This window comes from Aethalodelphis obliquidens, unplaced genomic scaffold (assembly GCF_003676395.1).
Source record: "Aethalodelphis obliquidens isolate GAN/ISIS:26980383/991018 unplaced genomic scaffold, ASM367639v1 scaffold28, whole genome shotgun sequence".
Taxonomy (NCBI): domain Eukaryota; kingdom Metazoa; phylum Chordata; class Mammalia; order Artiodactyla; family Delphinidae; genus Aethalodelphis; species Aethalodelphis obliquidens.
The window spans coordinates 8,171,341-8,185,564 of NW_020837972.1; the positions used below are offsets into that span (position 1 = coordinate 8,171,341).

Below are 14,224 nucleotides of genomic sequence, written 5' to 3' on the forward strand. Positions count from 1 at the left end.
GTGTATGAATCCAAGATACTAGTTATAGGGAAAGTTTTTTTTTTTTTTAATCACCTGTCCCAATAAATACTGATACTTATTCTGGGCCCAGTACACCTATACAGAGTCCCAATTCTTATTTTCCCTGTCCTCAAGCCCCTCCCATTTGCACGTAAAGCACACCTTTATACAGTCTGTTACTTTGGTGGAAGTCAGCGCATGATTGGGGGAATGAGTGGTTATGAGTAGAATGAAAAGAAGCTAATTGGATGGATCACGAATGTTCTAAAACCCTGTCAATACAAGAGGTATGCGGCTGATATTAGTCAACAAGCATTTCCTAAGAGGCACTGCTTCGTGACAGCTCCAGCCAGCAGGCCTAGGGGCTTGCACAAGTGCAGACCACGGGCCCCTGCCAGGCTGAAACTAAACAGCAGGCACGGGGTGACAGGGATGGCCGACGGGCTCTCAAAGGCCAGGGTCTGCCCCAGGATCCCTGGGCAACCTCACGTGCCACAGCGGTGGCGATGCCAGCACCTGCTCTCTCTCCTGCTCCAGCTCCTCGGCCTCCATGCTCTGCTCTATTTCAGACAGGAGGGACGTGCTGGTGGCTGCAGAGCTCTGCAGACTCCTCTCCTCAGTGAGCTCCTCCACCTTCACCTGCAGCTGTCGGTAGGAGAGCCGTACCTCCTGGAGCTCCAGCTGGCTCTGATGCAGCTTTCAGAGAGACAGCAAATGGTGGTGAGGCGGGCTGAACCCAAACAGAAAAACTGACCCTGAACCCAGTCATGCTTTTAGATCCTGCTACCAGTTTACAGAAAAATACAGAGGAGGGAAGAACTGGCTAGACTATGTTAAGGGGAGGCAGTCAGCAAAATCCAGATTTGGGAAATTCTATAGGACAAATAGCTCAGTTTCTTCAACAAATAAATTTCAAGAAAAAAAAAAGAAAGATAAAGGGGGAAACTATAGATTAAGAGACTTAAGAAACATATCAGCCAACTGCCACATGTGGGCATATTTTAATTTGTATCTTGATTCAAATGAAAAATGTGAAAAACAATGACATTTATAAGACAACTGAAAATTTGAACACTGACTAGATATTTGATGATATTAAAGGAAATATTGCTGAAGTTTCTAGGTGTACTAGTCCTGTGGTTATATTTTTTTATGTTCTTATTTAGAGGTATTCTTTATTTACAGATGAAATTATAAAAATTCTGGGATTTACTTCAAAATGAGAGGGGAGCAAATGGATGTAATGAAGATAGGGCGGGACTGGCCAGGAATGGACGGTTTGTAGAGCTGGACAATGGGTTACGTGGGATGTCACTGTCTTATTCTGTTTTTGAGTTCATCTGAAATTCTCCAGAATAAAATGTTCAACACGCAAACATACAGGCATACAAAGTAAGGCACCATTAGACTCTCACCAGAATGGCTAAAATAAATAATAGTAACAGAATAATAATATCAAGCTCTGATGAGGATGTAAAATAACTGGGACTCTCATTTCTGGTGGAAATGGAAGATGAACCACCACTGTGGAAAACTGTTCAGCAGTTTCTAATGAGTGAAATGCAGATCTGTCCTACTATTCTATGATCCAGCTGTTCTATCCTATGATCCAGCTGTTCCACTCTTAGGTGCAAACCCAGTAATAAATGACTGAAAATGCAGATGAAAGACAAACAGGATGTTCACAGCAGCATTATTCATAAAAGCCACAGATGGGAAACAATCTAAACACCAATAAAGATAGAATGGATATAGTCACATGCTGGAATACTACACAGCAGTGAAAAAAAGAACATACTGCTACTATATGCCACAACATGGATGAATTTCTTAGACATGATGTTCAGCAAAAACCAGACACAAAACAATATATAATGTATGATTCTATTTATAAAAAGTTCCAAAACTTCATTGAGATAAAAGAGATGAAAGTCAGAATAGAAGTTTGCTTTTGAGGAAGTGTTAGCGTATTGACTGGGAGGGGGCAGGAGGAAGACTTGTGGGTGCTGATAATGGGCTATGTCTTGATGTGGATGGTGTTCACACAGGTATATATAAAACTTCAATGGGCTATCCACTTATGATCTGTATGCTTTACTATATGCATGTTGTACTTTAATGAAAAAATTAAGAGGAAAAGGGTTGTTTGGAAAGGAGCTAGGAGTGGGATCTGGAATAACATCTGGGCAGTAATACCAAGAGTTCCCAAACCCATGGGAAAAGCAGTCTCTCCCTACTTTGTGTCATACCTCATGGTTTACAGATAAGGCCCTAGGCCTGGGAGGGGCCTTACATAGCATTAGAAGCTCAGAGGAGGAGAGCGACACCAGTGGTAGAGAGGGGACAGCAACGCAGGCATCACGACCTACGGGCCAGGGCTCCTTCCCTCTCTTTCGCTGCCACTACTTCACCCTTCTCTACATTCTCTGTGGCTCCTTCCCTGTGGAGTCCAAACAGGGCACTGCTACCTGGTGAGGTTGTTACTGCTGAATGTAAGGGGAGACCCTACTGTGGCTGCTAAATGCCACACTCTTACTAATATACTCCATCACTACACTTACTTTTAGCACAGCAGACCCTAATTGCAGAATCAATCTGTTTGCTAACTGCTATGCACATGTCCATATACTACACGTGCACAGGAGCAATGTTTCCTACTCTTGTATTTGTGGACTGCCCACCCTCCTTTTAAAATATATTTTTGGGGGTGAGGATGGGAGAAGAACTTCTGGGGATTTAAATTTAATTATTTTATCCTTTTATAAAATAGCATTTCTGGGTCATCCCTGTTCATTAAAAAGAGTGAACACCGTATTGTCTTTTCCAGACTGTCATCCAGGTGGGCTTATGGCTCCTGCAGAGATGCAGAGACGAAGGGGCAGTGGGCAACTCAGAGCTCTGTGGTTCTCATGAATGGGGCAAGCTGCCTTGCAGAGCCCGCAGCCAAACATTTTGGTGCCCTGGGAGCCTCTCTTCTGCTGGTCCAGTATCAGAGAACATTTGCTAATGGCACCAGTGGTCTGGATGTGCCTTAACTAGGAAGAGTTTGGAGCCTGGCTGCTTGGAGAATGAAAAAGGAATTGGCAAGCCTGCTCTGCATGGTTCCAGTGGATCAGCAATACCTGCTGGTCCAGTGGGAACTCCTCCAGCCTTGGTTTTGAGGAAACTCAGAAAGAAGAAATTAGGCTTTGGTTTTTTTTTTAAGATATGCCTAGGAAGCATTTGGCACAATTACAAACGGCATTTACTAAATTGACAAAATGCTTTGCAATTATTTTCTAGACAACTCCACATACATCTCAGCAGGAGAAGTTCAGCACAGACAAGTACAAGTTCTTAGTCACTGGACAACATTAGTTCAATTACTCATGCACACTCAAAGGTGCTTAATTAATTATAACAGCAAAAGAACAAAGACCAGGACAGGTCTGCCCTCTCTGGTCAATAATTGATCCAAACTCAGAAAAACCAAACCAAAGCAAGGAAGAGTCTATTAAATATAAGAACCCTCTAACATAAGAAATATCACCCTTTATAAAACAAAGATGAAACCAAATGTATTTATATGTATGAACAAGGAAGACACCAAATGTCTTGTGATTGGAGAGTATACTAAGTTCAATACTCATGCCCTTAAAGCTGGCAGAAGTGGGGGCACTCTCTCCGTTTTACGTTGCAGGAACTGAGATGGTGTGATGCTAAGTGATTTCCCTAATGGTACACACCCAGAGTCAGGGCGAGGTCTAGACTCCAGTTCATTTGCTTCCTGGGTCCCTACAGTAAGCAGGGCCTGTATTCTCTGCTGATGAAAGCCACCCACTGAGTGGGACAAGGCCCCTGCACACATTTATAAGATGCTCAGCTTGGTATGAAATAGGGCAGTTAAGTTGCCCTCAGAGGGACAAATCCTTTACTGGGTATTAAGAGTTCAGCAAAATGCCTGATTTTTAAATTTACTGGGTGCTCAATAAGTAATAATTTTTATCCCTGCTCAGCCTGAAAAAAAAAATCAGAGTTGGATTTGATCAGTGGTTTAAAAAATCTGTGTTTGACAGTAGAACCCCAGTTACACAGTAAACCAGATTAAAGGGGGCTACTCTGCCTGTGGCAGCCCTGTTGCCCTGCCTGCTCAGCCTTCTTCTCATCCCTTGTCTGAGGAAAAGGATTAAAATCATGGGATTAGATACATTCCAAGGCCACTAGCTCTACATTTTACAAGTCTGATTTAGGACCATTCACCTACTCCCTGAGTGAGCTGAAATTTCTATTTCTGTATCAGTACAGGCCATTTCATCCATAGAACTAATTAGCAACACCTTAAGGAGATTTTTATATGAATAAAAGGAAAAAAATTACAAATAGTTCGGAAAGATGAGACTTCAGCCCATAAATGCAGATTTTCCAAATCAAGGTGGGAACTCCCTGACTTGATGTAGGCCCTGCACTAACTCTTACTCTTGAAGAAGCCCAATTGGAAGACAGCGAGTGTGCAGATGGTGAGGATGTGAACATGGTGTGACTGGGGACTCTGGCTGCTAGAGAACATACAGCCCACTGTGCCAGCCAGGCACCACATGGTCCACACTGGTCCTGGCTCTTCCCCATCTCCAGGTCTCCCATTCTTGATATGAAATAAGGACTTTTCATTTGTGAATTCATGCTGAACTAGAAGTTTGTTTTAGGCAGGGCCATTTTCCCATTTTTCTGTACTTCTTTTCCTTCTCCTCTCCATACTCTACCTCAGCAACCCTCAGGAGAGTGCCTGATGGGGTAATAAATGCTGAAACACTGACTTCCAGAGGCAAGTGATACACTGGAAGCTATCATTGAGCACCAGGTAAAGCAGGTAGGAGGGTCCTCTTCTGGATTCTACCAAGGACTTACTGCACTTCTTAGGATAAAGGATTCATCTTTCTAAGCCTCAGTTTTAGAATATATGCAAAACCACTCTGTTCTCTGTAAAGCGGCATACAGATGTTCATGCTATTATCGTCGTCAACCTTAAAATATGAACAAACTCCTTCCCATTTTGAAAACTGCTGTGAGGCTTTAGCCAGCATCATTTTCTGTTCAACATTTACTGAGGCCCCACTCATACAAAGTTCTGAGCTGAAGGTATAAAAGCATGGAGAGAGAAAAACTGTTAATTTGCCCTAAAAGAGGTTAATTACTCAGATGGCCATTTAACTGATGGTGTCAAGTGACCTTAGCCTAAGAGGTCTCCTTAGCCTAAGAGGTCTCCCCAACCGAGGGCTTTCCTCAACAGCCAACTGCTGAGCCCAGTGGGGCCTTCTGAGGCCTGGTCTTTGGGTGGGGACACACCTGGCACTTGAGTATACTTGGCTGACCACTTCCACACGAATGGCACCATTGCAATCTACTCCGCTCCCTGGCACACTCAGAGGACGCCCAAGGGGAAGCAGCGCATTCTTAGCCACTGGCCCCAGTGGTCCTAGGCTAGCACAGCAAAGCTTTCTCGGCAGCAGATGCTACACTCTATTTCTGGGGAGGCTGAGTGATTATCGTTTTGTTTAGGGGGTTGTTTCCTGTCAAGTGTGAGCTTTGGGATTCAGCTGAGGCCTGGTGGCAGTTCCCAAATAAGTACAAATATAGCCATGAAGCAATTTCCTTTAGGAAGAAAAGAGAGGCTAATTAGGCTCATAGAGGGGTCAGCCTGTGCCTTTGTTAACAACTGGCAGAATCAGGATATAAGTCTTGCTGTGTTCAGTGGGCAGCTTCTTGGTTTCTGTTCAGTGCCAGCCAACTAAATGCATCAGCCTGGGGAAGCAGCAGCAGAGAGCACTGTGAGCCAAGCACAGAGTCACAGGATCCCTCTGAAATCTCCGGCAGGTTTCACAAACCCCAGGAGGCAGAACAGCACTCCTGGTGTTCCAGTCATGTTAACAGCCCAGAAAGAACTCAGTGAAACTGCTCCTGGGGCCAGTGGCTCAGAACAAATTGGAAGGATGACCTGTGGTAGCAATGCGCTTGTTCTCGGCAGAGAAAGACCAGCCCAGTTAGCAGAGCCTGAGGAGAACCATAACTGGGCCCAAGGAGAGACCTCTCAGCTTTACCCACTCCTGACCCCGGTAGTGGCACTGGCCTCCCAGCCTTTCCCTTTGGCTGGGCAGCTAAGCACTCCTTTGATCTGACCCTGGTCCTACATGACTGCTTCTCTGCCCCAGTACCTGGAGGTCTTTGTCATGGCCCTGCCTCTCCAGGATCAGCACCCGGTCCTGTAGTTCCTCCACAGTCCCTTGGAGCAGGTCATTCTCCTCTAAGGTGGCACTGAGACGGTGCTCCAGCTCCCGTTTCCGATCCGACAGCATCTTGATCTGAAAGGGTGGAGAGCCACAAGGGTGGTGTGGAGTTACACCCGGGCTGATGAGTAGGGAGGGAGGGACCAGCCCCGGAACATGAAGGCAGGTGTCTCTCCAAGTGCTCTGCGCAGGGGCCTGGTGCCTCTACCTCTGAAGGAACAGCTGTGAACTCTTAAGCTGAGGAGAAAACCCCTCCCCTTTGGAAACCTGTCCGGGAAGGGGTAGGAGTTGAACTTTGGGGAAGCTGGAATGTGGGGTGCCAGGCAGAGGCAAGGAAGGTTAGTGCTCTCTGGAAATTCCACAGATAAGACAGAGGAGGGCCCCACCTTGCTGCCTATAACTTTTTTTTGGCCCTGCCGCACGGCATGTGGGATCTTAGTTCCCTGATCAGGGATCAAACCCGTGCCCCCTGCAGTGGAAGCGCAGAGTCTTAACCGCCGGACCACCAGGGAAGTCCCCTGCCTACAACTCTACTTCAACCCCACAGTTTATGGGGCAATGGAACCTAATCTGTGGGACCATTCTTCTTTCTCAAGTCCTGAGCACAAGAAAATGCCCAAGACAGTCTCTGGAGCTGCTGTATTCTCATATTCTATGTCTCTCCTTTGTCCTTCCCCCACTGCTGGCAGGTCTGGCTCTTGAGTCATGGTCCAGACCCCGGGTTAATGGGGGAGCCAGAAGGATACAGAAAACAGAGCAGTGCCTGCATCAGCCCGTGTCCTGGGAAGGAACATGACATGCACACAAGTAAATAACTGATTTTACTTAAAGTATCTTTTGCTTGAGCAAGAAGTTTGTGAATAGAAGCAATTTTTCTCTTTTTATTAAACAGGTTGATATGTTTGTACACTGAGTATCTGGCTAGTCTCAAGAAAGATACAGACCTTCTTTTAGAAAGGCCTGTCTTGTCTCTTCCGTTTCAGTGAGAAAGCAGAGGAAAAGAGGAAAGAGATGCTGGGTAAGAAGCCGCCCAGCACTCCCCAAGGCCAGCGATGCTTCAGCCCAAGAACACTGCCCTGCTCAGGGGCTATGCGAAGCCTTCCCAAATCCCTTCAATTGCTAGTGGCCTTGGGAACTTTCGGAGTCCTGCAGGTCCCCCAGCTCCTCCCATTTATCAGTTTTCTGCTAGAATGATCTCTCAACCAGTTTCTTGTGAATAGTCTCCTGTTGTGTTTAAGATGTTCTCCACACTCTCTAGTCTAGCATGACAACAATTCACTAAAAGGACCAACCTCAGACTGTTTCCAGGGGAGATTTGGAAATGAATGTCTAACTTGTCCCAAGTCCTCTGAAATCTTTACCTTCCCCCTGCTTTTTGGCTGTTCTCACTCTCTGAATTCTGTTCATAGGGCACAGATCTTCCCTGGCCACCCACCTATCAGATAGGATGCTGTCCTGGGGAAATGAAGTATGTGGCCTTTGTCCAGAGGGATCAGGTATCTGGCCAAACAAAGAAACACTGTCTCTCAAGTGTGCACCTGGGTAAGGGACCGAAAGGAGCAGGCCCTTTTGTGAATGGGTCCACTATTCCCCACACTGAAGCAGCGTTACCCACATGAAGGGAATTCTTACTCTAGTTAGTTTTCATTTAAATACCCTCTGACCTTTACATTTTCCTTCCCATGGATCACCTTTGTTTCCCAAGTTCCACTTAGTGAAGTCATGAGGTAAATATGGTTCTGATACACAGCCCCACCCCTTAAAAAAACTTAGCAATTCAGCTCTATGTGAAGTAACTTATTTGAAATAAACAATTTCATAGCTTGGCTTTTAAAAGTAGCAGTGTTATTGGATGAAGCAAGGAATTGGCATTAGGCAGCCAACTCCCTCACCCCATCCTACACACCCTGAAACCTGGGACCAAATCTGGCCATAAATATTCCTGGGAAAGACCCTGTGTCATGAGGGTCTAGAAACAGTGAATTGGGGGCGGTGGGGAAAGGAAAACAGGCAACTCGATGGAGTCAGACTTCGGCAGAGGTGGTTGAACAGCACATCATGCACACAGACCGTCACAGACAGGCATGCCAAACCCACCAGCACAAACTACTTACTTCAAGAACCTGCTGCTCAATACCAGTAGGAATTCCAAGGGAAGGGAAGAAGGAAGGGAGAGCCAGGAGAAAAGAGAAGATATTGACAGACTTTAGGAAAAACATCTTCATGTCATTTATGAAGCAGGAGAGCAGCCGTCTGGGCCTCTTGGGCCTGACCACGCTGGCTGGTTCCTTCAGGGGCGCACGATCATCTGGCGCTAGACCGTCCCTCAAAGTGTGACTCAGCCAAAGGGCTACTGTTCGGACACTTGGCTGAGGGGTCCTGGGAGCAGATTAGGTGGAAGCCTCCTCAGGAGACAGCCCCCACTTGGACTGGTGATAGGACCCCTCCCCTCTCCTCCCCACAACTGGATTCTCAAAGTATTGTCCCCTGAGTGCTACTCTTTTTCCCCCTCTGGCCCTCTCAGGCCATAGACCCTGCCTGCCCTCTCATATACTTTCAATAACATTACTTTCTTCCAAACACCACACACAGTGCTTTCCACGTATTAACTCATCAGATCCTCACAACAACCCTATGAAGTAGACACTTCTATTACTCTCAGTTTGTAAGTGAGAATAATAGGCCCTATTAAGATGGCCTGAACTGGACCCAAATGGAATGGAGGAAGGGAGGATTCCCTTTCCAATCTTCTATTTAGGATTGGCATGGATGTTCTTTGAGGGATCAACATATTCAGTAAAAAGTAGGGCATTCATAATTTCAGCACACTCAGCAGTAACTCTGAGCAACCTTATTTTTCTAGACAACAGGCTACCTGGAGGAACATGGTCAAGTGTTCCCCATTTAGTTTCTCACAGATATGTCTCCCTAGAGATTTTAGATAGAGCAGGTTTTTGTTCAGAGGGCTCCTTGTCTAAAAGACCTGGCACGGCACCTCCAATGAGAAAAGCACTTCCATCCAAGCACTGCTGCACGGGGAGGCTCACCTCGGCCTGAAGGCTTTCGAGTCGGATGATGTGCTGGTTGGTTGATGAGTTTTTCTCCCGAAAGTCTTCTCTGAGGGCATGGACTTGCATAGATAGCTGTCTCTCAACTTCTGATGCCTGTAAGCAGAAGAGACCATAGAGCTGATTTAGAGGTTGTACAAAAGAGGACTGATTTACCTTTCATTTCTCAAGCATCTCTTTGCAACTCTATTCTACAAGTACACGATGAGAAACTGGTCTCCCATCCCTGGTCCCTTTGTTTCCTCACACCCAAACAAGACTAACCCCTATCCCTACCTCCACCATGAATGACTCTGTCTAGGTCTAAGACCACTTTGCTGATCAGAGGAAACAGGCCTAGAAAATTGTAAGTTCTCAAATGTTAGTTATCATCATTATGATTCTGCACACAGCAGAAGCTCAGCAAACATCTAAACTGAGAGACATTCTCAGTATTTTACATGGAAGAATAAGACCAATATACCTAATACCTTAGAAATTCCTTTATTTCTCCCATGCATTTCCTTAGTGGGGCCCAGGCAAATCATCTCTGTCTGTATTTCTTACTTCCAGTCAACATGGGTACTATTTAAAATACCCTGTCATGTCTGTTAAGATCTTTTCTGTTCATTCCTCAAGGAACTTTCGATTCTCTGGGGAGTGCTGGCTGAGGTGCTCGTTTCCCACCCTAATCCATTTATTCTCTAATGCTGAAACACAGCAAACACCAAATACCATTTGGTGCGTCAGCACCTTCTCTTGAATATGCAGGAGAGTACTTTGAAAGAATGCACCCTTGGAAAGATATGAACTCAGTCATCCTCCAGAGGGCCCAGCCAAGCCCCCACTGAGGAAAGCCCTGAACCCTGCCCTGTGGAGGAGAGCCACAGGACAGGTTAAGTAACTGCCTCAGTGCTTTTCTGAGGCCAAATAGGGTCAGTAAGCTTTATGCATTCTCAGGAAAGATCACGGTGTGCAGAAATGGTTGGGAAAGGCTTTCAGAGGAGGTGGGATGGTAATAACGTTGAAATGGTAGGCTAGCTGTTCAATGAGGCTCTTACAGTAATGGTTATAGGTTCAACAGTTCCTTTTATCTTCAAGTGCTGTATAACCAATTGTCCATCTTTTTTTGGTTCCATAGATTCAACAAACGTGCCCCCTGCCCCAGACTACAGCGCCACAAGAATCAACCTATACTGCTGATTTTTAAACAATTACAAAACATACAACAAAAGAAAATTAAACCATCTCTTTTTCTTCCTTATTCTAAATTTAATTTTAGACACTACCAGCTTGTTTCTTAATCACTTAGAAACACATTAGTCATCCTTGCCTAAAAATAAAATTAGTATTATTTACTGAGTACTTCACTATGTGCAAGAACTGTGCTAAATGCTTTACCTCAATTGTCACAACCAAAGTAGGGCCTGTCACCTTCAATTTACTTCCAAGGCAACAGGCTCAGGGAAGTGAGGGAACTTGCCCCACATTTTAGTGAATGACAGCATCAGAATGGTAAACTTTGGGCTGTCTTACTCCGAAATTAGGACTGCAATACTGCCTTTTTACACAGTATCTTGAAATAGTTTTTCCTATTTCTATCACTCACTATTGAAACTAACTTCATGAGTCCAATTTAGAAAGGCTTGTTTTCTTTCTTTTCTTCTTCTTCTTTTTTTTAATACTAAGCAATTTTATTTGACTCTTGAAATTTCTTCAAATAGAATTTAGCGCCCAGAAGGAAAATTTCCTCTTATAAATGCTGCAGTTCGATTGCCTATACTGAATTCAGTTGACTATCAGGGTTTCAAATATGTTCAGATTACAAAGCACTGGGTAATTCAGGCAGCTGACCTCATTCTGAGCATCACTGCCTTGACATGAATCATGAGACAACCACAGAGATGCACTGAGGGCTACAAATCTAGCCTAGGTGGTATCAGAAATGCTCCTGTAGACAGTCTCCTCTCAAAGTGATCTTCCTAGAAATAAAATTTGTCTCTTCCCTCCAGGAAGCATGACACCAAAGTCTCAGCTCCTAACCACTATGTTATAATGTTTCCTTTAATTGTCTGACTCCTCAGATGTGCCCAAGGATATACTGTTCACAAAGACTTCTAACCTACAGCTCTCATATGAATCTCCAACAGCCCTAAGAAGCAGGAATTGATGGCCTCATTTTGCAGACAAGGAGGTGGAGACTGAGAGGAGTGGCACTGCCCTGGTCTTCAGCCTCCCGGTTCTGTGCTCTCCCACCACACCATGGCCACCTCCAGTCAGGTGGCCAGTCATTTGTCTGTGATGGTGATGGAGGGGAACGGATCAATCAGACATATAAGTACCATCTGTAAGGAGCTAATGCACCTTCCGAAGTATATTATTTTCTTCTTTTTCAGAGATGGAAACTGGCTCAGATACTTAGACCTGACTACCAGAATGAATATTAGCTATTTCTGCACATAAATTAAATAATAATCTCTGAAGTCTGACATAACTCTAATGTTCTAAATGCTTTCTGAACAAAGTATCAGAAAGGTTACAAAGCCAATTTTAGTTCCATAGTGGATTTCAGAGCTTCTTTGAAGTTCTTCAAGTAGGAGAGTAAGCCAGAATAACAGTGGTCTTTCTGAAGAGATCTGCCCTGCTCCTGAGAGGAGGGATGTATGATGAAAGGAAAAACAAGTTAAGGGTCAGATGGTCAGGGTTAAGAGTTCCTGTCCTACCATCGATATGGGTATGAGTTATATGAGTCATTTAACCTCTTTGAGTCTCACTTTCCCAATTTATAGACATATTCGTCCTTTACACTGTAACACAAAAAAGGCAGGTTTGAAGGTATGCCCATTTCCCTATTTGTAATTCAGGACTTTGTGGGATTGAGTCTAATCACTGAAGCGTAGGGAAATAAAGAAAGGAAAGAAATACCGCATTGCTACAAGTTTAGGGCAACTAGGATCAGTTGTTTGCTTTTTAAAAAAACTCAAGTACTGAAAACACCATGTGTATATTATAAGGAGCTGTCATACGCATAAGTCCACTGAGAACAGCCTGTTTGGTGACTTGGCCAACATCATGAAGGTCAAGCTAAAAAATACAGGGAAATACAGAAATATTCGGCAGCCATACCTTTCAGTTCTGTTCTCCTGGTGGCCTTGCAAAGATAAGCTATTTAATATCCAGGAGCTATACCTCTCTTGGAGATAAAAAAACTTTCTCCTTCTAGGTTTAGGGCAGCTAGTCATGGCCCTGGGACCTTTTTTGGTGGTCGTGGGGTTATATTAGGATAATTCATTTTGAAAGCAGAAAATGACAGGCATAGGACTTACAGTTTACTTCTCAAAATGATGAGTTTTGACTACTGTACCTGATTAAGCAGCCAGTAACAGCTGTGTCAAAACTGTGGCAGAGAATGACATCTATAATCATAGGTGAATATAAGAAAAGATGGTATGCTTTTAGCTCAGATATTCTTTTATTCTTAAACTCTTAAATTTTTTTAATAATAAGAGTAACAGGTGACTTCCCTGGTGGTCCAGTGGCTAAGACTCCACGCTGCCAGTGCAGGGGGCCTGGGTTCGATCCCTGGTCGGGGAACTAGATCCCACATGCATGCCACAACTAAAGAGTTTGCATGCCGCAACTAAGAGCCCAGTCCGCAACTAAGAAGAAGTCCACATGCTGCAACTAAGACGCGGCGCAGCCTAAATAAATAATTAGAAAAAAAAAAAGAGCAACAAATGTTTAGAGAAAAAAAATTAAGACGAACTGAAGGACTGAAATGAAAGTTTAAGTCCCCACTGATTCCTAATTAGTAGTACCACTCTCCAGTGATATATCTAATATCATCCATATTAGAGATACTTCTTGTGAGTCTTTGTAGAAATTTTCTATTCATATCTATCTATCTATCTAAAACATTACTAAAATTTTGGCTTTAAAAATACATATAGTGTTTTAACATCTTTCTATGTCAATATGTAAATCTACCTTATTCTTTTTAACAGTTGTCTGGCATTTAGTTATATGAATATACCATAATTTATTTAACTAGTCCTTGCTTATGAGCATTTATAGAGTATTTCAATTCTTTGCTATTATAAACAGTGCTTTCAAAAAATATCCTTGCTAATCAATCTTTGTACTTGTAGGAGAATACCCTATAAGTGAATAAATTCCTATAAGTGGAATTACTAGATAAAAGGAATGCATATTCATTTTTATAGGAACTGCCAAACTGTCCTCCAAAAATGTTGGATCAATTTACTGTACCCCTACTGACAGAGTGCAAATATGCCTGCTTCCTAATACCTTGCCACCACTGGGTATTATGAAATGTTTTAATCTTTAGATACTTATTTCTAATGTTCTCGAAAACATCTCTTTTACTTTCATTGCATAAAGATTGAATAAAGAAAACAAGACATTCAAGAAATAACTCTAGTTCTGTTAAAGAATGCTGAAAAGTTTAACACATACATTTCTTGAACTATCTGAAATGAACTACTTTTATAATCTGAGTGCTCAGGTAATTATTTATTATTTAATTAATCCTCAAATTGGCAAAAAAAAACTGACAGTGTGTTCCTTCTGCCCGATATGCTTGATTTGGTCAAGTACCATCTAGGCCAGATTACTTTCTCTCCACTGAGCAGAGCTGTTCCATGATTACTTTTCCAATTGACATGATTAGCAATATAAGAATATTTCACTAAACTGTAACATTTTAAATTTGTTTAAACTGGCCAAAGTAGAACTGTTAACTATATACTTTTTTAAACTTTTTTTTTAATTTTTATTTTTGGCTGCTTTGGGTCTTCATTGCTGTGTGTGGGCTTTCTCCAGTTGCAGCAAGCGGGGGCTACTCTTTGTTGTGGTGCGCGGGCTTCTCATTGCGTTGGCTTCTCTTGCTACAGAGCA

The 14,224-nt window shown here is 43.5% G+C and overlaps 1 protein-coding gene across 5 annotated transcripts in view; it reads right to left on the reverse strand.

Moving 5' to 3' along the window:
* BICDL1 (BICD family like cargo adaptor 1) overlaps window positions 1-14,224 on the reverse strand; it is a 96,547-nt gene that overhangs the window by 17,577 nt on the left and 64,746 nt on the right. For all 5 annotated transcript variants that reach the window (XM_027124588.1, XM_027124587.1, XM_027124589.1 and 2 more), the window contains exons 3-5: window positions 9,308-9,424; window positions 6,189-6,335; window positions 517-696 (exon numbers count right to left, since the gene is read on the reverse strand). In XM_027124588.1, the coding sequence (XP_026980389.1) occupies window positions 517-696; window positions 6,189-6,335; window positions 9,308-9,424 (444 nt within the window). The remainder of the gene's footprint in view (window positions 1-516; window positions 697-6,188; window positions 6,336-9,307; window positions 9,425-14,224) is intronic.